The sequence below is a fragment of the Eriocheir sinensis genome, chromosome 2 (genome assembly GCF_024679095.1).
Source record: "Eriocheir sinensis breed Jianghai 21 chromosome 2, ASM2467909v1, whole genome shotgun sequence".
Lineage (NCBI taxonomy): Eukaryota > Metazoa > Arthropoda > Malacostraca > Decapoda > Varunidae > Eriocheir > Eriocheir sinensis.
The window spans coordinates 18,974,904-18,999,124 of record NC_066510.1 but is presented as its reverse complement, the minus strand read 5'-3'; the positions used below and the strand labels follow the sequence as shown (position 1 = coordinate 18,999,124).

General features: G+C 46.5%; 1 protein-coding gene across 1 annotated transcript in view; it reads right to left on the bottom strand.

Annotated features, from left to right (window-relative positions):
* Window positions 1-24,221, bottom strand: part of LOC127000829 (protein Skeletor, isoforms B/C-like) — a 159,059-nt gene that overhangs the window by 9,016 nt on the left and 125,822 nt on the right. Inside the window, exons 5-8 of the mRNA XM_050864894.1 lie at window positions 22,844-22,955; window positions 7,585-7,823; window positions 7,076-7,271; window positions 708-865 (exon numbers count right to left, since the gene is read on the bottom strand). Of these exons, the coding sequence (XP_050720851.1) occupies window positions 708-865; window positions 7,076-7,271; window positions 7,585-7,823; window positions 22,844-22,955 (705 nt within the window). The remainder of the gene's footprint in view (window positions 1-707; window positions 866-7,075; window positions 7,272-7,584; window positions 7,824-22,843; window positions 22,956-24,221) is intronic.

Here is a 24,221-nt window from a genome sequence, read left to right as displayed (position 1 = left end):
AGGAGCGATGATGAGGGGGTTAAGGAGAGGGGGGTTAAATGAATGGGTGTAGGTAAAAGGGAGGGGTGATGGAGATGTGAGGGTGAAGGAGGGTAAGGGGCTGAGTGAAGGAGTGAGAGTAAAAGTGAAGAGGTGACGGAGAAGGGAGGATCGGGTGAAGGGGTGTGGGAATGAGGGGATGAGTAAGTGTATTAGGGTGAGGAGGTTAGGGATATGAGGTAAGGGGGTTGAGAGTAAGGGGATGAGTGAAGGGCTGAAAGGTTGAAGGGTAGAGTGAAGGGGTGCGGGGATGAGGGGATAAGAGTGTTTGTGAGGGTGAGAAGGTTAGGGATATGAGGTGAGGGAGAGTAAAGGGCTGAAAGAAGGGGAGAGGGCTGAGGGGTGACGGTAAGGGGGAGGGAGGCAAGGGAGAGAGGGGTAGAGTGAAGGGGTGAGGGGACGAGGGGATAAGAGTGTGTATGAGGGTGAGAAGGTTAGGGATATGAGGTGAGGGAGAGTAAAGGGCTGAAAGAAGGGGAGAGGGCTGAGGGGTGACGGTAAAGGGGAGGGAGGCAAGGGAGAGAGGGGTAGAGTGAAGGGGTGCGGGGACGAGGGGATAAGAGTGTGTATGAGGGTGAGAAAGTTAGGGATATGAGGTGAGGGAGAGTAAAGGGCTGAAAGAAGGGGAGAGGGCTGAGGGGTGACGGTAAGGGGGGCGCGCCACACACCTCATGCTAATTGGGGAGAGTCCGAAGGCTATGTACTGGTCCTCGCCCATCAGCGCTGTGAGACGCACGTGAACCTCATCCTGCTTGGCCTGCCACTCCACCTGAAGGTCGGGACTTAGCTGCCTGCAGTTATCGAACTCCGACGGCGCGATGTGGGACTGCCATCACCCCGCGGAACCCAGGGCAGGGACGGCAAGGGCGGAGGCGGGACGAAAGCAAGAAGAGAAGGAAACAGGGAATAAGACCTAGACGCCTTACCTGTTATCGTTTTTTGTTAAAGCCCACACTAGGTAAGCTTCCCGTCAGTATTAAGTGTTTCTCAGGTATTATCAGCATCACTAAGTCTATATTAGCATGTGTCGAGTGATTCACAAGACTGCTGCAGTGTGTGTGTGTGTGTGTGTGTGTGTGTGTGTGTGTGTGTGTGTGTGTGTGTGTGTGTGTGTGTGAGAGAGAGAGAGAGAGAGAGAGAGAGAGAGAGAGAGAGAGAGAGAGAGAGAGAGAGAGAGAGAGAGAGAGAGAGAGAGAGAGAGAGAGAGAGAGAGAGAGAGAGAGAGAGAGAGAGAGAGAGAGAGAGAGAGAGAGAGAGAGAGAGAGAGAGAGAGAGAGAGAGAGAGAGAGAGAGAGAGAGAGAGAGAGAGAGAGAGAGAGAGAGAGAGAGAGAGAGAGAGAGAGAGAGAGAGAGAGAGAGAGAGAGAGAGAGAGAGAGAGAGAGAGAGAGAGAGAGTGTGTGTGGTGTGAAATACTGTAGGCATATCAATATTCGTCCGCCTGATTTTAATTCATAGGGGGACAGAGACTCCTGGAACGCAGCAGAAGGGGGTTCCAATATTCTCATGACAGGACAAACACTGACCTACGTGGCACAGAAACGAATATGCCAAAATCTATCTAAGGAATAGCAATAATACTCCTACAGGATAAGAATATTTCTCTATATATGAATGTACTTGAAATATATAAATAAAACGTGACACACACACACACACACACACACACACACACACACACACACACACACACACACACACACGCACGTGACAAGTGAGGAGGTAAAGATAGATATATTGTAACTTCTGTATAAATATCGAGATAGAAAGATAACAAGATCTCTATATAACACTTATGAGATAAAACCTGCAGGCAGAGCGGGTGGTGAAGTGGGAACGAGAATAGCAACAAGGAAGGGGGGAGGTAGAAACGCTAGCTGGGGTGCTCCTGCCCTACCCGCGACTTACCGTGGTGCGGGTGTTGCCAGCGGCGCAGGGGTGGTGCCGCCTCTGACCCAGCTCTGGTACACTACTCTGGTGGTGTTAGTCTACAAGGACCAGGGAAGGGAGCTACCGACGGAGAGGGAAGAGGGAGTGACAGAGAGAGAGACAGAGAGAGAAGGAGAGCGGAGACCGAGGGTTATGGAGAATGCAATGCAGAGACAGAGGAGGAGGGCTCTCTGAGAAGGCCGAGTTAGTGGAAGAAAAGCAAAATTGAAGTGTGCTAATGAAGTATATAAATGCTTCACCGAAAATAAAATTGTGTGAGTTGAGAGGTGGAGAAGTGTTATATAAAGCAACTTAACATAAGAGAGGAAGGAAAGCGGAGGAAGGACAGTAACTAAGAGGCTGGAAAGTGTAGGAGGAATAAAAGGAGAAATAGAAGCAAAGGACTAAATCATAATCCAATGAAATTTTACTAAAACAAAATCATAAAGTAGAAATAATTCAAAACACAGTAATCATGCAGGGAATAAACAGAGCGTTGTACATGCTATATAGTGAGTTAAATCAGAATAATGATCTGATAAACTAAAGCAAAGGTAGATACAGACGAACATGCAGGTCATAATTAAAAACTATGAAAATATTAGAAAGAGGAAGCTGGTAACTTAACATGGGGGTGTGGTCATGCTCGGATGGGGGAGGGGGGGTCGTCAGGGATGGGGGGGGAAGGGAGGAAGAGGAAGGGGAGGGAGGTGGGAACACTGACGAAGGCCTTGGTATTAGGGTAGGAAAAGGAGGGAAAGGAATGTGGATGGAAGGAGAATATAAGGGCAGTAAATGAGGGATGGTGATATTGCGACTAAAAAATAAATTAAAAAAGTTAAATAAAATGTAAAATGTAACTCAGTTTAACAAATAAAAACCGGTGAAGAGAAAAAGAAATATGAACGAATCAGCATGTCTAAAAGGGAAGTGAGGCAGTCTAGGGGGGTCAACGTGAAAGGAAAATGTGTCATGGATGAGATAAAAAATAGTTGAAGGGAGGAAACTATCAAAAAGTTAAATACAAAAAGGATAAAAATTATGAAAATGTTGTGTTCAATTGACATGAAAGATGTTGAAAGAATGTGTGAATTAAAACGCATGTATCAAAAGTCTTCTCGCTCACAAGACTTCTCAGTATGAACGATGCAAACTTTCACATAATTTGATACTTTCTCCAGGCGCCTCAAAATTTCCTTTTCATTTTACTGTCCAGTTTTTCCTTCGCAGTCATATTGTTACCAGCGAGCAGCGGCTGTGTTTGTATGCGAGTATTTACACGCGCACGAGGCCTTGCAGAGAGGATGCCGAAGGGAACCGCGTATGGACACTGATCTAACAGGGTTGCCCCGCGCCGCTTGATAAATACTGATCTGCACTTATTAGAAACGTTAAACACGACTTGGCAATGGATTAATCTACGGAAATGACAAAGATTTATCTCTGCCCCACCTCTGTGTCAGTCCCTGCGGGCCACCGGGCGCCGGCCGTCTGCCCGCATCTGCCGGGTGTCCGCCGCGGCGCGCCTCGCGTCCAATCCGCTGCGGCGTCGGAACACCGCCGGCTACCCACGTGCTGCTCGGCGTGCACCACTCAACCAACAACTAAGAAAACTCGTGTGTGTGTGTGTGTGTATATATATATATATATATATATATATATATATATATATATATATATATAAATTATATATATGTGTGTGTGTGTGTGTGTGTGTGTGTGTGTGTGTGTGTGTGTGTGTGTGTGTGTGTAGAAAGAAAGATATATATATATATATATATATATATATATATATATATATATATATATATATATCTATATATATATATATATATATATATATATATGAGATAGCTTATCGTGAAGTCTGAAGTTTGTCAACTCATATATGTTATTGAAATTCAACAAGATTAACTTTACTGCTTTATGTGAACTTTCCACAAAAAGGAAATCTATGGGAAAGTGAAAGTGTCAGTGTTCTCATGTTTATCACGACATGCCTGAGGTGTCCACGGGTCTCTTGAAGGGTCCAGCCCCGCGGAGGGGGGAAGGCCAAGGTCGAGTAAGACGGGGACATTTTCAGCATTTGGAAATAAAGTTCAGTCTAATTTCCATTGCTGTGAATAAGTCAAGTGAAAGTTATGAACCATGCATGGGTCCCGAGCAGGATCGATATACGAACATATTTTAATTTTTCCATTTTCGATCTCGTGATAGTGTGAACACAGTGGTGCGCGGTACTGAGGGCGCCTCCTCGCCTGGCCGGAGCCCTGTCGTTCCCTGTGTCAGTCCCTCAGTGTCGTGAGGTGCCCTCACAAAGATACTAAAGATCATTATTATCAATATCTTACACAGGCTGGTAGTGGCTAGTGACTGTGTGGAGAGTCTAGAGGAGACGGGAGTGACTTAGGACAAATGTGGCAAAAGTGATATGAAAAGAACCTTTCTCAATGTGGTGAATATGAAAATGAAAAGTATGGTTTAGATATAGAGAGAAGAGGAGACAGATAGAAATGAAAAGAAGGGATGAAAGGCTGCTGGGGTGTTACAGGAGGAGGTTGGAGAGAGGCATGAGGAAAGGTAGGAGGAGACTGAGGGCGAGATGAGAGGCAGGGGGGAGGGGGGAGGAGGCACCACCCGTGTTGGGAGAGTGAGAGCCAGACCCGGTGCTAGAGCCTGCCTGTGGAGCAAGACCAGATTGAGAATCAGTCGGGGCACCAGAGCGGGGGGAGGAAGGGTCAAGGGTATTCATCTCTTCCTCGCTCGGGGGCGCTTGAGGCACTCCCTCGTGTTGGTACGCGTCCCGCTGGTCGCTGCTGTAGGCCTCTAGCAGGTCCTCCAGCTGGCAGTGACAACCAAGGATGTGAGGGTTCAGCAACGACCATACGGAAAGAAAAACAAAATTAAGCCTACATAAACGGCGAAGTTGTGAGGGGCTCCAACGCTTCCAGTTGGGGGCGAGGCATGCGGCGTGCACACACTGACCAACACAACAAAAAGAGCTATCTTAAAGCAAAAGAAATATTAGCCGAAGCAAATAAAAATAATCCATACAAATAATTGTATAAAAATCATAAGGCAGGTGTGGGCTCATGCGCAGTGGACGGTGTGGGGTGACAACTTACTTGTCCCGTCTCGCCCGAGTACCACCAGTGGGGCTGCGAACAAAGAAGCCACGTAAGACGGTGTTCCGCTCCTCCTCCGCAGCGATGCCAGGGACTCGAGGTGGCGCCCGGGACGGTGCTCAACCCACATGCGTTCCTCTCCCAAGTGGTGGAATAAAATGACTGACTACTTACTTTTTATTGTTAGTATGTCTTTAGGTTTCTTTATACATGCTGAAACGAGCGCCAAGTAACTAGTGAGCACGCGGAGCGGGTTGAGCACCATCTAGCAGGGTTCACCGTTCTTGCTAGCATATACTAGGTACTTAACGTCTAGCCTATTAAGAATGTAACACTAAAACATATCAAAACAAGGTACTCAGATAAAAGACTGCCACAACTTAGTTCAAACTGTAACTGTGGGCCTAGACTGTCTACCAAAACGTAAACAAACACTGTCTAGGTAGCCTGGCAGTGGCTGGATCCTCATCGCACGGGTGGGACCACAAGATGGACATGCAGGTCAAGATGTCAGAAGGTAAAGCACGTTGACAAATAGACTGAAAAAGAAGCCCCTGCGAGACTGCACGAGACAGGTATTAATGGGACACCACACTAATGAAAGAGGAGAGAGAATGAGAGATGGAAGGCAAGAACATGTCAGCAGCAGCTGTGATATTCAGCCACAAACTGAGCTACTCCACCACCAACCTCGCCTCAACGGAAACAGGGTCACTTTAAAGTGGGGGAAAAAAGGTATTTACACTTATATGTACAACCTGAAGAGACCTGTTGGATGAGGGACAAGTAAGAATGAGGATTAGTAAGTTAATAGACGTCTGATGGAGGTGGCCGGGAGGGAGAGTGTCGTGAGGCAGAAGGGAGCGATAGCAACCTTGCCCCCGACAGTCACCCCACACGGACAGAAAGGCTCGATGGATGACACTCTACTGCTACAGCAAAATGTTTGTTGGTTTTAGTTACTTATATCATTGCATTCCTTCATGGTTCAGTGATGACTCCCGTGGAAAGAGAACAACTCTCAGAGCAAGAAGTGTGAGATGTGTGGAGAAATATGGACATTTTTGTAAACACCGTAATCTCCTGCACACACACACACACACACACACCACACACACCACACACACACACACACACACATATACACATACACACACATATATATAGATAGATATATATATATATATATATATATATATATATATATATATATATATATATATATATATATATATATATATATACATATATATATCTATATTTATATATATATATATATATATATATATATATATATATATATATATACACACACACACACACACACACACACACACACACACACACACACACACACACACACACAGAAACATACACAGTCAATCAAAAAAGCAAACATGTGTGGGTGCAAGCTCTTCCATACATATCGCTGCTCCCAGAGATGACAGAAAAAAATGCAGTGTGGCTGAAAAAGTATCACCACAAATCGTATAATTTTTGTTTTCTTTTCGAATCAAGGGTTGACGAAGGTCGCATGGAGGGGATCCCAAATACCTTCTGGCGGCGATATGAATGAGTTATGAAGCGGCGTCAGGAAGGAAGGAGAGTCACAGGCAGCTCTTTGAGTAGTTGCTTAGCATGCTTGATACATCTCTTTTAGTTATAGAACATATAGAAAATATGGTTAAAATGTTAACTGCTTTGTTCTTGTTGCTAAGCTTGAGAAAGAACAGAACAATGCAAAATATAAATGAAAACAAAGAGCAACCGTTCCTCTGCGGTATATTCATAGACTTCTTCTTAAAGAATGATCAATGAACTTTGCCAGACTTCATATACATGACTTATACTCGTAGCCCTCGTTGTCCAAAATGGAAGTTGAAACAAGTGTTGATGAGTGGAAGGTTAAGAAGTCCCACTGAAACACTCTAGAGGAGCGAGGAAGCAAGGGAGCTCAAACAGGAAGCAAGGACGGCGGCAAGACTGTGCTTACCTTGATGCGCGTCTGCCCCAGGGCGGGGGGCACCCACAGGTCGTCGGCATGAGGGATCTGGACGTGGCCGAAGTTGTGTTTGTAGGCGACACACCAGACGCCGAGGTAGTCTATGTCGTACACTGTCAAGTTCTCTGGCAGCTGGAGTTCGATGTCCTCACCCTCGTAGGCTCGTAAAACATCCAAGCTGAGAGAGGCAAGGATTCCATGAACGTCCAACCAAAGCACACGAAACAATACAGACACTGCTTTTTATTGTTTTCCTTTACCCTCTTTTCAATAGCGGAAATGTTTAAAATTATTATGTACAGCAATATCCCTGAAAACTGTCGTACTGGGATGACAAAAATGGGGCAAGGAAGTCTATACAAAGGATAAATAAGGATCCCCAAGCACTTACGAACCTGTTTTTATCAAATTTAATTTCCCTACCCTTCGCATTTCTCTCTCTCTCTCTCTCTCTCTCTCTCTCTCTCTCTCTCTCTCTCCACGTGCCTCACCTGCCCATCTCGTTAGGAATCTTGTGTCCCTTGGGGTCTGGGTGCGTCCCCTTGCCCACCCAGAAGTAGGCGTCGGGCCCCTTGCCGTCGTAGTGCAGGTTGGGGATGTAGAAGGTCCGCGCGTCCAGGATGGTGATGTTGCCGGAGCGGAGCTGGTGGGCGAGGCGCTGGAACTCCGGCAGGACCCTCTTTCGCGGCGGGTCGAGGTCACGGGGGATCTTGACGTGTGCGTTGTTGACCTGCGAGAGTAGAAGATAATGTTGAGCTACGGGAGTGAATGTTGGTGTCGATGAAGCTGATGTGAGTTCGGGAAGGGTTGATGATGGTGGTGATGATGATGTAAAACAAGTCCATTACATATATAGCTCTTTTGTATGAATATATTGAGAGACAAAGTATTACGAAAAGCGGTAAGAAAGGAAAAAGATAATAATAAGACAAACAAATCATCATCATTATCATAATCCTCCTCCTCATCATCATCATGACTCCCGCCACCGAGTAGAGCTATACCGTCGCCGCAGCCCGGGGCACCCGCCGGTGACTGGGAACACACATCACACGCGTGACGCACGGGTTGCCAGATGAGCATTTCCAGGTTTCTGTTAATCCATGAGTACGAACGAGTAGTCTACAGCTGAGCTTTTTGTTAGTGTACCTTTCCTGGTACAAACCTGTCAATACCTAGAAGGAAACGCAAGGTTCTCCACCGCTCCGGGTAACAAGACGCAACAAAGGATTATCTACTTTACCTCAACTTACAGATTTTCTAATTACAGTTTCAATCAACATGTCACCTATATTCTATTTTCATTCATTTTCCACGTTGTTTGTTTTCCCCAGAGACAAGGAGCCGGCCCAGATCAGTACGAGGTCAAGACTGCAGTCTGCGCGCGGCTTAGGTCACACAAGGTCACCAAGGAAGGGGGAAAGAGGGGCGAGGGGAGGGCCAGCTTGTGTTATTGAGCGGTGCCGTTGAGGTGGGCTCGGGCGAGGTACAGGGCCAGGCGGGAGGAGGCAAGGGGTGGGAGGGAAGCGCCTACACAACAACTATTACCGCCGCCGCCACCGCCACCTCCTCCACCACCACCACAACGATCACGATATCATGTCTACCATCACCATAACCACATCCCACCACAAGTAAGCCAACGATGCAACACTGTAACATGAGTATGGCCGCCCTTACTATCGCTACAATCACCACTGCTGTTCCTGCCGCTGCCACTACTGCTGCTGATGATGATAATGGTACTGCCACTATACTCAGTACTCATCAATATCTACTGTTTTTGTTAATACTGCAACAACAACAATTACTGATTATGCTACTATATATATCTGTATTACTACTAGTTTTATTATTGTTCTTCTTCTTCTTCCTACTACTACTGCTGCTGCTACTACTACTACTACTATTACTATTACTATTACTGCTACTGCTACTAATATGAACAACAACAATACAATATAAATAATAATAATAACAATAATAATAATACCACTACAATTATATAAAAAAACGAATGCAGAATTGTACTACAAGACTTCAAAATATATTAATTATTTCCACCACCACCACGTCCACCCCCACCACCCCCACCACCAGCACCATTACCATTACCATCACCATCACCATCACCACCACCACAGCACCTACGGCGTCGACACTGCGTAGCGCTAATTGGCCGAGAGAGAGAGAGAGAGAGAGAGAGAGAGAGAGAGAGAGAGAGAGAGAGAGAGAGAGAGAGAGAGAGAGAGAGAGAGAGAGAGAGAGAGAGAGAGAGAGAGACTCAGACAGACAGACAGACACACAGAGACAGAGAAAATGGCGAGCCGAGAAGAGATGGCAAGAGGAGAGGAGGAAGGGAAGGAGGGAGGGAGGGAGGATAGGGGGCAAAAGGAAGGTGAGGGAGTCGCAAGATGGCAGCGGCGGGAATGGTGGTGGTGGGGGACGGGGGGAGGGGGGGGAGTCCTGTGCCGCGGCGGGAGGGGGGGGGCGGGGGAGGGGGTGAGGGGAAGGCGGAAGCGGAGGCGTTCCGGGTGATGGTTACATAAGAAGGCATCCCGCGGCTCCTCGGCCTAAGATCTCTTCCTTCCCTCCCTCCCTCTCTCCCCCTTCCTTTTTCTCCACCTCCTTCCTTTTTCTTTTTTTCCTTTTTGTGATTTCTTTTTTGTGTGTGTGGTTTGTTTGTCTCTGTTTGGTTGTCTGCCTGTCTGTCTGTCTTTATGATTTCTTTTGTGTGTGTGTGAGTGTGGTTTGTTTGTCTCTGTTTGGTTGTCTGTTTGTCTGTTTGTCTTCGTCTGTGTTTTAGTAAGTCAATCTCCCTCCCTCCTTCCTCCCTCTCCACTACCTCCTTCCTTTTCCTTTTCCGGTTTGTGATGATTTTTTTTTCTTTTTGGTTTGTTTGTCCCTGTTTGGTTGTCTGCCTGTCTGTCTGTCTTCGTCTGTGTTTTAGTAGGTCAATCTGTCCCTCCTTCATCCTTTTCCCCTACCTCCTTCCTTTTCTTTTTCCGTTTTGTGATGATTTATGTTTTTTTTTTGGTTTGTTTGTCTCTGTTTGGTTGTCTGCCTGCCTGTCTGTCTGTCTTCGTCCGTCTGTATTTTAGAAGGTCAATCTGTCCCTCCTTCCTCCCTCTCCCCTATGTCGTTCCTTTTTCCTTTCCAGTTTTATGATTTTTTGTTTGTTTGTCTCTGGTTGTCTGTCTGTCTATCTGTGTTTTAGTATCAGTCTCCTCCCCCCCCCCTCCTTTTTCTTCAGTACCTTTTTCCTTTCCCTTTGCCGTTTCCAAGACTTAATATGCAAACTAATCTAACCCGTTCACCCCTTCACCCCGTTTCCTCCCTTACCTCTATATCTAATGGAGAAACAGAACATAAAGAAAAGTAAAGTGGCAATGAGGAAAGGGGTGAAGGGGTGGAAGGTAAAGAAATAACATGGTGTGAGGAGTAAGATAGTTAAATTGAGTCAAGTCTAGGGTACCACTACGTCACTTTTCACTATCTACTCCCTGGCTGTAGTTCTTCCTCCATAAATCGGCACACCGCTACTTCCCTTACCTTATTACCCAACGGAGCAACAGAACGTAATGAAAAATGGCGTGGCGGACATAATTCACACCAACCCTTTCTTACTCCGCACACATTGTTATCTTCCCCGTTCACCCCTTCACCCCGCTTCTTCCCTTGCCTTGTTACCCAACGGAGCAACAGAACGTAATGAAAAATGGCGTGGCGGTTCCCAAGACATAATTCACACCAACCCTTTCTTACTCCGCACATCTTGTTATCTTCCCCGTTCACCCCTTCACCCCGCTTCTTCCCTTGCCTTATTACCCAATGGAGTAACAGAACGTAGTGAAAAATGGCGTGGCGGTAAAGACATAATCCACACCAACTCTTTCTTATCACCCACATTTTGTTATCTTCCCCGTTCACCCCTTCACCCCGCTTGTTTCCTGACCTTATAACCGAACGGAGGAACAGAACGTAGTGAAAAATGGCGTGACGGGTCCCAAGACATTATTCACACCAACCTTTTTTTTTACTCCCTACACCCTTTTGTCTACCCTCTTCCCCCCTTCATTTGTTACAACCTCCCTCCCCTCGTTGCCCATTGGTGGAAAAGCACACAACCAAACCGAACACAGTGAAAAGTGAAGTGACGGTTCCCAAGACTTATTTCACATCAACTCTTTCTACGCATCCTGTTATCTCTTCCTTTTCACCCTTCATTCACTTCTCCCCCTTCCCTCGGTGCCAATTTATAGAGGAAGAACTACAGCCTGGGAGGACATAGTGAAAAGTGACGTAATGGTGCCCCAGACTTAACTCATTCTAATCATCTTACTCCTCGCACCATGTTATCATCCCACCTTTCACCCTTTCCTCCTTGCCCAGTACAAAAATAGAACATAGTGAAATATGGCGTGATGGCTCCTAAGACATAATCCATTGAACCCCTTTTTACTCCCCACGCCTTGTTTTCTCCCCTTTCACTCCTTCATCTACTCCCCGAACCTCCCTTCCCTCGTTGCCCATTGAAGTAAAAAGCACAACCAAACATAATGAAAAATGGCGTGAAGATTCCCAAGACATAATCCACACTAACCCTTTCTTACGCCCCATACCTTGTAGTAACCTCCCCCTTCCATCCCTACATCTCCCCGAACCTCCCTTCCCTCGTTGTTCATTGGAGTAAAAAGCACAACCAAACAGATAATGAAAAATGGCGTGACGTTTCCCAAGACATAATCCATACCAACCCTTTCTTACGCCCCACATCTTGTAGTAATCTCCCCCTTTCACCCCTTCATCTCCTCCCCGAACCTCCCTTTCCTCGTTGTTCACTGGAGCAAAAAGCACAACCAAAGAGATTATGAAAGATGGTGTGACATAATCCACAGCAACCCTTTCTTACGCCCCACACCTTGTAGTAATTTCCCCCTTCCACCCCTTCATCTCCTCCCCGAACCCCCCATTCCCTCGTTGCCCATTGGAGGAAAAAGCACAACCTGCAAGAGAATATACAACTCCATAACGGCGAAAAAATGAGGAGAGTACGTCACGACCCGGCTCTCTCTCTTCCTCTCCCCGACCCACCGACCCCGACCCCCGCCTCGTTCCTTCCCCTCCCGACGGCGTTAGTAAGGTCCGGAACGTAATATGTCGTCACAAGAAATTGCTGCCATGTTGGTGTGAGTAGTGGTCCGACTGCACCCGCTCCTCTGCTTAATTAGACCACAGAGGGCGCGGCAGAGGAGGGGAACAGCTGGATAAATTGCCGGCTCTCCCCTCCCCGACGCCCCCTCACGCAGCAGAACGGCGCGCAGGGGGGCGGAACCTCCTTCCATGATGTCATGCAGAAACTGACCAATGGAGTTCTCGGTTCCCAGGTAGGCGTGCACTGCCGGCTGGCTTGCTGGGGCTGTGGCCAATGAGAGGAGGCGCCCCGCTCACGCCCCACCCCTTCCAGCCATCGACCCGGCTGTCAGGGTGGCGGAGACGGTGGCACCAATAATTCCCAGTGTTGTGCCGTCTGTTGGGGCAGTTTAGCCAGACTCCAACGCGATCCCATTTGTTACTCGCTCTACAGATGACGAGGGAGTAAAATATGATCATGGTTAGGGAGGCGGGGGCTTCCTGTTTTGTCTTTTTGTTGTTTTATTGATATATTTTCACTACGGATTGATTTTTTTCTGTAGGTGTGTGTGTGTGTGTGTGTGTGTGTGTGTGTGTGTGTGTGTGTGTGTGTGTGTGGCGGTGGAAGTTTCCCGGAGTGGCGGTGGTTGTGCGCGGCTGCAGAACTACTGGGTAAAAGGGGGGCAGGGGGGAAGGGGGAGAGAGAGAGAGAGAGAGAGAGAGAGAGAGAGAGAGAGAGAGAGAGAGAGAGAGAGAGAGAGAGAGAGAGAGAGAGAGAGAGAGAGAGAGAGAGAGAGAGAGAGAGAGAGAGAGAGAGAGAGAGAGAGAGAGAGAGATGCACGGCCACCATATCAAGACGTTCCTATTGATCCCCGGCAGGACAGTACTACACGCCGACGGAGGACAAAGCGACACACAAAGACAGGACGTGACTCTCGGCTCTTCCGGGGCGGCAGCAACAACAACAGCAGCAGCAAAAGCAACAACAAGAACAGTAGTACCCGCAGCTGCAACAATAGAAGAAGCAGTGACGACAAAAACTATAGAACCAGCAACAACAAAAACAATAGAACCAGCAGCAGCAACAACAGCAGAAGAAGCAGAATCAATGACTACTGAAGCAAAGAACAGCAACAACAACATAATAACAGCAATAACAACGACAATATAAGCAGTAGAATCAGCAACATCATTATCAGCAGCATTAGCAAAAACAATATCAGCAGTAGCAGAACAAACAGTATATATAGACCGAGATGTACCCCAATCAATTACCAGGACTTTAGGTTTCATGCCATTTTCATATCAAGAATAGAGTGCGGAAGAAGAGGATACGATATTATGGAAGAGCCTCAGCCTTTCAGAATCTGCTTAGTCCTTCTCTAGTACCATCCTTATGCCCCGTTTATACGAGGTTCTTGTCACTTTAGTCCCCCCTTGACAGCGTTGGCTCAGTAATGAATGATGTGACTACGTGTATTAATGGCTATCTTAAACGACTAGAGAGGAATACAAATACCCTGCGTTGCCTTAGATTGGCCTAGTAGAAAAAAAGCGTAACTTACTTTCAAACAATATATTCATAAAGTTGAAAAGATCGATCTGAAATTCCAGGATACAAAACACCTGTCTGATTGCATTTTCCTTGTTGACTTGCATAATACGGTTTCGGCTTCAACATAATACGAACAACCTTTATAACTGCAGTACAATCATCTTAGCCAACGAACTACAAAAAAAAGGTAAAAAATGGTTACTAAGTTGGCGTGTGGCGTTTATATCTGGCACTCAACAGCAATATACCGAAACATGACGTTGGTAAATGAGTCTTCGTGAGGATTTGCCCTTCTAAGACCGTCCTCAAGGTTTAAGGCTCCTGGGGACGCGTATTTCCCCTTTCTATACGGGTGTTTGGCGCCTACTCTTGAATAGGTCAGGTTAGGCTTGATTAGGTTAGGTTAGATTATCATTGTAGAAGTAAATTTGTGTGAATCAATTTTCTGGTTTCCGTAGTGGCTGTTCTTATTTCCATGGTAGTTTTATGAGCTAGTGATCGTTTAATAAGACTTTTGTATTATGAACGTGAAAAGAGCACTAATGAGAACCTGACTACTCTCCTTTATGGCATTTGGAAGTAGGTTTTGGGAGAGTCGAAAGCGTCTGAGCATACGGTCCTGAGCTACACTGAAGGCGGCTGACTGCTGGAGCAAGTACGTAGATGAGCGTGGCAAATCAAGTTCACGGACCATATCTTACAGTGTCTTTAGTATGATATGGCGTTTGATCCCAATACGAAATTTAATAAGGCTGAGGTTTTCCCGCGATGTTTGGAGCCAGAATACGTTTTATGTTCCAATACTTCATAAAAGGATCTGAAGGCGAGGACGGGAAGTGCTTTAGATTATATACCTTTTCCTTGGGTCTCGCGGGATAAATATAATGTCGAACTAACGCCATTAATGTCATCTAGAATCAATGCGATCTGGGACCGTGAAAAGCAGTGAACCGAACAAGAAGTGAAAATGCTTGAGTGAAAATGTTTGAACAATGTGGGAGAGAGAGAGAGAGAGAGAGAGAGAGAGAGAGAGAGAGAGAGAGAGAGAGAGAGAGAGAGAGAGAGAGAGAGAGAGACAGAGAGAGACACAGAGAGAGAGAGAGAGAGAGAGAGAGAGAGAGAGAGAGAGAGAGAGAGAGAGAGAGAGAGAGAGAGAGAGAGAGAGAGAGAGAGAGAGAGAGAGAGAAAGTCGATACGTGACGCGGGCAGGCTGGCGTACCTCCCCCCCCTCCCTTGGCGCCCTGCATGCATACCTGCACTCAGCGCCTCGTGCCCGTCGCCGCCGCCCGCTACTCACCCTTAACCACTACTTCGCTAATCCCCTCCCGCCGCCGTGCCGCCCCCGCCGCCGCAGTACACGTCAGCCCGCCACCGCCGCCCCCGCCGCCGCAGTACACGTCAGCCCGCCACCGCCGCCCCCGCCGCCGCAGTACACGTCAGCCCGCCACCGCCGCCCCTAGGAGCCCGGCATCTCGTCGCCGCGAAAGCTAATAAATATTTATCCTTTCCTCTCCCCCATAAACAAAGGGACTTTATGGACACGCATGCTTGTAAACACGCAGCCTCTCGTGTGTACGCGCGCACTCACACACACCCTTACGCACATACATACAAATACGTACACACCAACACACCTCCTCCCACCCACACACATACACACACACACACGCGCGCGTGCGCAGACACACACACACACACACACACACACACACACACACACACACACACACCGGTACTCAGGCAGCCATTTTGTTGTCCAGCGGGTCTCTCCGCCGCTAATCAGTGGCAGTCAGGTGAGCTCGGTCCGTCGCTGCCCCTGCCGTGCTGCTGGGCATCAAGGACGAAAAGGCGGAAGAAGAATGTCTAATTATTCTGTCTCTTTAGAACATTCCTGAAGCACGTCGGCGCCACGGCCTGCCAAGCCAAGGCGGTGCAGCCGTGCCTGCAGCCTGGCGCCGACAGCCTGGGCGGGGAGGGCGTTCAGCGCCGCATCTCGCTACAGATCCCTGAATAAAAATCCTGAGCAATGGATATCAATTCAGGGATATTGGAGGCCTTACGTCCCGCCGATCCATGACCCGGGAATATGCATGCACACAGACACATCTATATTCTGGGCCGCTGGAGACGAGGCGCGTTTTCTTACTAAAATATTTTACAATAAAATTCCCTTCATGGAAAGCTATTTAGAGGCGCCGTAAAGTATAATCCTTGGCGACAGCATCTGTCGGACACCAGCCCATTACTCCTTCCGGTTGGCTGCGAGTTCAAATTTTCTAATAATAGACTAACGCGAGGAGCAGAAAACAATATATCCAGTAGTACATTACGCATCAGGTGGAATGAGTCCTTAATCGATAAACACACACACACACACACACACACACACACACACACACACACACACACACACACACACACACACACACACACACACACACACACACACACACACACACACACACACACACACTCAAGATATACGCAGCAGGAAGAATCGCAACCCTTCCCGGGCGGTTGAGGTCCCTGTGGCGGCGGGCGGAAGCTGTACCCGAGGAGCGGCCTTGCGGGAACTCAGCGCTAAGGGTCGGCGACAAGGGGCTTCATGGATGACTCTGGCCCTTACGCTGGTCGTCACTAGGGGCGTGGAGGGGAGGGGAGGCTCAGAGGGAGGAAAGAGTGGAATCTGTGACCTATTTAGAGGAATGGAGAAAAGGGAGAGAAAATCTACGGAGGTGAAGGAAAGGCACGATTTTGTATCATGCTTCTGGCGAGAAAAAGGAGGGAGGGAGAGGCTAGAGAGGGAAAGAGGAGGAGGAGGAGGAAGAGGAGGAGGAGGAGGAGGAGGAGGAGGAGGACAACGACGACGAGAAGGAGTAGGAGGAGGACGACGACGAGAAGAGAACAGAAAAAAGAGGAAAGTAAAACGAGAAGAAAGAATACAAGAAAGGAGGATGCAAATAAGAATGAAGGAATATTGGTAAGAAGATGAAAACTGAAAATAAAGATAGAATGAGACAAATAAAGGAAAGAAGGAAGGAAGGAAGGAAGGAAGGAAATATTTGAGAAAGAAGGGAAGGAATTAAAAGAAAGATAGAAAAATGAAGAAAAAAAGAAAAGAAAAAAGAAAAGGAGGGAAGGAAGAAAGCAGGGAAGGAATAAAGGAAGAGAGGAACATATGGCAAAGACGGCAAAACAACGAGTAAAGGAAGTAATAAAAAATAACGAAAGCAGGAGAGAGAAGACGAGAACGAACAAGAGGAAGAGAGGCAGCACAGAAGAACAAAACAATGACAACATCAACATTAAAAACAAAAACTCAAGCCACAAACACCATTGCACCAAGAACAAAAAACAAACAAACTAACAAACAAACAAGTAATTCAAACAAAAGGTACTACAAACACGCCTGGTTCGCCCCGTTGGTCTTCCTGAAACGGTTCCCAGCCCAAGACCTTTTCCCCTTGCCCCCCGTCGCCCTGTTTCGTGGGTTTGCAACAGGGCGTCAAGAGGAGGGTTGTGTGTTGACCTGAAGTGCCCCAAGGCGATAATATGTTCCTCTTCTCTCTCTCTCTCTCTCTCTCTCTCTCTCTCTCTCTCTCTCTCTCTCTCTCTCTCTCTCTCTCTCTCTCTCTCTCAAGGTAAAATGCAGACATAATTTGGAGTCTCATTATTTTTCTACGTTGCTGTGTGTGTGTGTGTGTGTGTGTGTGTGTGTGTGTGTGTGTGTGTGTGTGTGTGTTTTATTGTTGTGTACACAGGTTATGTCTCCCATTAAGCCCGCTGTGTGTACATAAACCTTCGGCGGTGTATATCACAGCCGAAAGCCGATAACTTAGTAATCGGCTTAGGCGGTGTTGTTGGTCCTCCGTCCCTCCCTTCCTTCCCGCCCCGATACACATTCCCGGCCGTCCCTTCCTCCCGCCTCGCCCGCCTCGCCCTTCTTCCTTCTCGACTCTCTCTCAAAACGCCTGAGATAGAAGGGAAGAAATGAAAAGAAAGATAGAAAAAGAGGAAGAAAAAATAAAATAAAAAAGAAAAGGAGGGTAGGAAGAAAGCAAGGAAGGAACAAAGGAAGAGGGCAAGAAAGGAAGGAAGAAAGAGAGGAACATAAGGCAAAGATGGTAAAACAACGAATATAGGAAGTAATCTGAGGAGATGTTGCTGCCTCCACACTGACTGACACACACAGACACAGACCGAACCACGACAGGCAGACAGACAGACACACACACACACACACACACACACACACACACACACACACACACACACACACACACACACACACAAACAAGTAATTCAAACAAAAGGTACTACAAACACGCCTGGTTCGCCCCGTTGGTCTTCCTGAAACGATTCCCAGCCCAAGACCTTTTTCCCTTGCCCTTGTCCACACACACACACACACACATTATTTCTCTCATATCCTTTTCATCCTATAGTACTTATTCCTCCTAGTCATCATCCTACACGTCTTCATCATCATACCATATCATCATAATTTCTAGTTTCTTTTTCAGTTTTTTTTTTTTTTAGCTCTCTTCCTCCTCTTCCTCCCCCTTCTTCTCCTCGTCCCCGTCCTCGTCCTCGTCGTGTCCCTCCCAGGTGGAGTCTCCCACAGTAATCGGGCTTTGTGTTCGTGATACGGCTTTAGTCAGATCGATTTTCCTTTCAATTACACTTTCAGATGAGGAGCGGCTTGAAGTCTTGAGAGGCGGAGCGGGGGGCGGAAGAACAGCGGGGAGAGAACCAGGAAGAAGAACGGGCTGGCGAGGAAAAAAATAAAAGGAGAAGAAGAAGAAGGAAAAGATGAACAAGGAAAAGGAAAAAGAGAATAAGAAGATAAAGCAGATGAAGAAGATCATGCTGAAGAAAAAAGAAGGAAAGTGATGAGGGTGATGATAATGGTGAAAATGAAGATGAGGATGATAACGATGGGAAGAACGAGGTGGAGGAGGAAGACAAAATCGACAATAGCGACGGTGAGAACATCTGCGGCGACGACTAGAACCTCCCCCCCCCCCCCACACACACACACATCACCCCCCCCCCCACACACACACACACCAACACACACACACACACACACATCACCCCCCACCCCGACACACACCACTAAAACGCATTACTTCAAGACACCTGAGCAACACACCTTCCCCCGCCCCCCGCCACCTTTCCTCTCCTCCCCCTCCACCCCCCTCCCCCCGCTCATTAACACCTGAGCGAAGAGGAAAAAAATGGATAGCGCAATCAAGCGAGCGAGAGAGATATTGTAGTAATGGAGAAAACTATTTTATTGCGATGCTCCCATTACGAGGAGAATGAGAAGGTCTAGGAGGAGGAGGAGGAGGAGGACGAGGAGGAGGAGGAGGAACACAAAGGAACACAAAGGGAGAACAAACAGCAGCAAACCAGATGGTCCTTACGAGGCTCTTTGTGAAAAGCTTCACTAACTATCTAATCAAAGGTGGAAGATGAAGGACAGCAAAGGCGAAGGCTCCTCCCCACCCCCCCATCCCTCCAGCCAAGGCTGGCAGGAAAGGAAAAAAACATGTAGCATGGAAAAAAAGTGCATGGAAATTATGTAGGATAGAGGAAAGAACTACCATTACTGCTACCATTAACCGGGCGATAAAAACGGACAAGGACACCAGTATTCGAAAGAACTTAACGTTATTACGACAATGAGTAATATCTTAGTTGCTGGTTGGATTCAAAATACTTGTCAAATCTATTCTTGAAGGCCGTAACTGTTGTACTATCAACGATATCACAGGGTAGAGAATTCCAAACATTAACAACTCGATTAAAGAAGAAGTGTTTGGCTTCGTGCGACGAGAATCTTTTATCATTTATCTTGAAATTGTTAGTTTTTCTTGTTCTATTTGATCGATCAATTGTACAGTAATCTTCCGCATTAATATCACTGAATCCTTTAAACATATTAAACACTTCTATTAGATCGCCTCTCATTCTTCGTTTTGATAGGCTGAATAAATTTACTTCTTTAAGCCTTTGTTCATAAGATAAATTTCTCAACCTAGGAATCATTTTTGTTATTCTCCGTTGAGCCCGTTCTAACTTTTCTACGTCTTTTCTGTAGTAGGGAGAAGGATGGAGCACAACAGAAATAGTTAGAGGAAAAATGAACGAATGGGAATAAGAATAATCCGCCTATAACGAGGCCATCTCTTCATTCTGCTGAGTCATGACTACGTACAAATAGCTACAACGAAGACTCCGGGACCTTCACTACGACCCCTTCTTACTATACACTGTCGGCAGGAAAAGAGACAATATGATATGCTTAGCGCCACGTAGATGTGGACCTTCTGATATGAATAAGAAGGACTGTTTTCTGAGCCTCAATGCATCACAGCTATCAGGCAAACAGACTTCTTATCTATGTATATGGACAGTCCTCATTGTTTGCCCATTTCTGTCCCTCAATGGCTAGGACTGGTAGGCTTCGTTAATACACCGTCAATACCCGTTATACAGCGTTAACGAGGAAACATTAAGGCTGAGCGGGCCATCCAGAAGCGTCGATTTAATTTTTTATACAAGTCAGTCGTTTCTGCTCTCATCGCGTCCCAAGATACCGTGCTCGAACGCTCTGCAATTCAATCAGGAACAGTTTTTTTGCCCCAATGCCACTGCTGCGTCGCTGTCGTTGAGAGAGACTTTGTTGTTCGGAAACTTGGAGGGGTCAACGCTATCGTCTTCTTGGTAGCTAAAGCCGATCCATATATCCATACATCCACATCTGAAATAACTTAACTTCCCTCCTCCTTATTGCAGACTTTGAGAAGCTCTGGTATCGATGAATGATAATAGTTTCGCGGCACATCACTGTATTCTATTTAGTTATTGCATGTTCTAAATTGGGTACAGAAACTAAGTCTTATTCTCTTAGCTTAAGCCCATCCATCCATCCATACATACATACATACCTGGAATAACTAAACTTCACTCCTTCTCATTGCAGGTACGTACTAATATCATGCCCTGAGGCACCTTGGTTACCAAATAACTCGCCATGAACCAAATCAGCACCGTCATTCCTGCAGGCGGTTTCATCGTTTCGAGTATTCCAGGCTTTGTTTACGAAAACGGCAGAGTATTTCGATTTTTTTTTTTTACTAATCGCACCGCTTTCTACCACATGATATACGCGTAATTATTGCTTCTGCTTTCAAAATGCATAGTTTTCGCTGGCCAGGGTTACGGGAACACTTATCGGTCCTTCGGAAATCCCACACTGATGTTTCTGGATGGCTGTGGAGTCCGTCGTGGTGTTGTCCCTAATGTTCGTGTCACCCGGAGATCTTAAAACGGCTTATTTTTGGCTTGTTTCAAGCTCAAATGTATGAAACAGTCCTTAGAGTGGCGCCGCCCGGTCCTCGGCGGATAGAAGGTGACCACTCAGGAGTCTCGATGAAGTCTTTGGGGTACACCTTTGCAACGGTGGTTGAGTGTTGCGTTGTGTTGTGGCGTTGGTTGGCTATATTACTCATGGCTATATCTGCTCTTGTAAACATCATCTTGCTTATTTCCTGGTGGGCCCGCCCCTGACGTACACGCGCAGGACACTCCAGGCTCCAGGTAAATGAAGTTTTATAAGGAAGCGTGCCGCGTCTTGATATACTTAAATATAAAATGCGGAAGTTTTGAAATAGATCTCTCTCTCTCTCTCTCTCTCTCCCTATTATCTTTAGCTCTGTTATTTCTTCAGCATCGAGGCCATCTGGTAACGATGAATCCCTTCCCCTTTCCCGTCCTCTCCTCCGCCTCCTTCGCCCCTTTACGTTCAGGCGCCCCGGCAACAAAGGGTCCACGCCGGCCCCGGGCGGCACCATGGCCGGCAGCCAGCACTTACAAGGTCACCCAAGATCCCATAGATCCACCTCGCTGAACCCATTGAGACTCTGTAGTCCTGTAAAGCCTTACAAAGGGAGCGGCGGAACTTTGTTATGTTAGTAGGAACCTCACTTAACCGTATACAAAGCCTTCCAGAGCCGTGAAGAAAACGTATTTAGGTAACAAAGCAGCTCATACCCACGCAGCTTTATATATATATATATATATATATATATATATATATATATATATATATATATATATATATATATATATATATATATATATATATATATATATATATATATATATATATATATATATATATATATATATATATATATATATATATATATATATATATATATATATATATATATATATATACACACTCACACTCACACTCACACTCACACGCACACGCACACACACACGCACACACACACACTGGTGTGATAAAATATTTGGAAAGTTACACCGAAACTAGAAACTAAAGGTCCCCGCCCTCAAAGAACAAGAATGAAAAAGTTTGGGAGTCTTGTGTCTGCAGTGAAAACTGATAATGATGATGCTATATATATCTTTCTTCCATTTTTCTTACGTTCCTTTGCAAGTTTAATGACTTGAAATGTTAATAAATACACATGCAAAGCTGCGCACAAAGATGGACGTTTTGTCATCAGGTAATAAAATAATAACGTAATGAACACCGTCATGGTTCACAAGATCCTTAATGTTGTTTTGTGTTAGTTTTGTGGCATTACTTGATGGTTGTAGTGTGGTCATGATCGCTGGTGCAAGTGACTTATTTCACACGAATATATCCAGCCACGTGATAATGTTACATATCAGTGAAGGAGAAACACGAATCAGGGCACAAGGTTATTGCTACATGCCTTGAAAAAACCTCCAACTTAGGCAATTTTGAATTTTACCTGTATAAGATAATTGAATGCGTGCATATCTTGTATATTAAAAAAAGAATGTACCTATGAGCGTATCTCCGAGCACTGTGTTCTCTGACCGATTACGATATGAACAACAGTTTCGAAAAAAAAAAAAAAAAAAACTCAATTAAGGAAAGTAGGAACCTCAAGGGGGAAAAAAAGAGGAGACAAAAGACAGTAAAAAATGCTTGAGGGCCCCACTATACACCTCCCCCAACCCCTCCCCTCCTGCAAAAGCCGAGCGTGACTGACCGTGAACCTGCGGCACCACACGGAGAGCCAGTCCATGTCGGTGACCTTGAGGCGCGGCGGCAGGTGCAGCAGGATGTCCTCCCCGTTGACCATGGGCAGCTGCACGGGCTTCCTGCGGGCGAAGAGACGTGCTGTGTTACTCAAGGGAAGAGTGTAAATCCGAAATCAGTTAACAAGAGTGATCAAGAGGAGGAAACTAAACGAAAAGGAAACAAAACCAATTATGTAACCAATTGATAAAATGAACTGGGATGACTGTGGCGCGTATTTGCACTTGTATGGACCAGTGGTTCGGGTATGACCAACCGAATACCAAAATGGAGTCATCTGGGTTACTGGGCAAAGATTCAACCACTCTGAAACACCTGTATGATCTATAAGCAACTAAAAACTTGGGGATGCTCCTGACAGACATAGGCGGCTAATATAAGCTATTATAAAACGAATATACACCTGTGTTTGAAAGCTTCGCGTGAGTTAATTTAGAGCATGCAGAGGAATGGTATAATAGCATGTACCGGTAATGCTAAGTTTAGTATATAATTAAAAGTCATCACTGGAGAAGAGGACGTTGAGGGGAACTAGGAAGATCAGATAAAGAACAGGAAGAGAATTGAGACGAGGAGGGTAAAGATGGGGATGAGGCCAGACAAGAGGAAGAGGAGACGGAAGAGCAGAATCAGGCACAGCTGGGAGGAGGAGGAGGAGGAGAAAGAGGAGGAGGAAGGGAGGGGGAGAGTAGGGCGAGGAAGAGAGGAATGAGGAGGAGGGAGAGAGGAGGAGTAGGAGTAGGAGGGTAGGTGAGGGAGAGAGTACGAGGAAGAAGAGGAGGTCTTTGTAAACAGCAGAGGGATATTGGCCCTGGTCGGTCCTCCCGCCGGCTGTGTTGGGTTCATGTTTGGCCTCCGAGTCGTCGTGAGTTCGGGAGAATAAAAATTGGAGCTCACTCGCAAGACGCTGAAGCATAACGTTGACGGTGCCGAGTGGAGACCATCGCAGCACTCAAGAGAACAAGAAGAGAACCATGATACCAACACTACTTCAACGGTTGGTAGAAGGCTTTGTAATAGTCGAGTCTCCACTGTGATTCTTACCTTCGCCTCACTTCGAGAACGAATAAATAAAGCATGCGAGGAGTGAGAGGCTTTCAGAAGAAGAAACCCAAGCAGCGTGATACGGCAGACCAGCCAGTACAGAGAGGAGAGGGAGAGCGGGGAGCCAGGAGAAGGGAGTCACTGGGTGGGAAAGAAGCGAGAGGAGGAGGAGAAGGAGAAAGGGAGAGAGCGTTTCTGAGATGGGGGTTGGAGTGGGGGGGAGGCGAAGAGGCGGCGCGGCGGCTGCATAAAACGTCCACTATCGGTGATCCGTTCAGTAGATG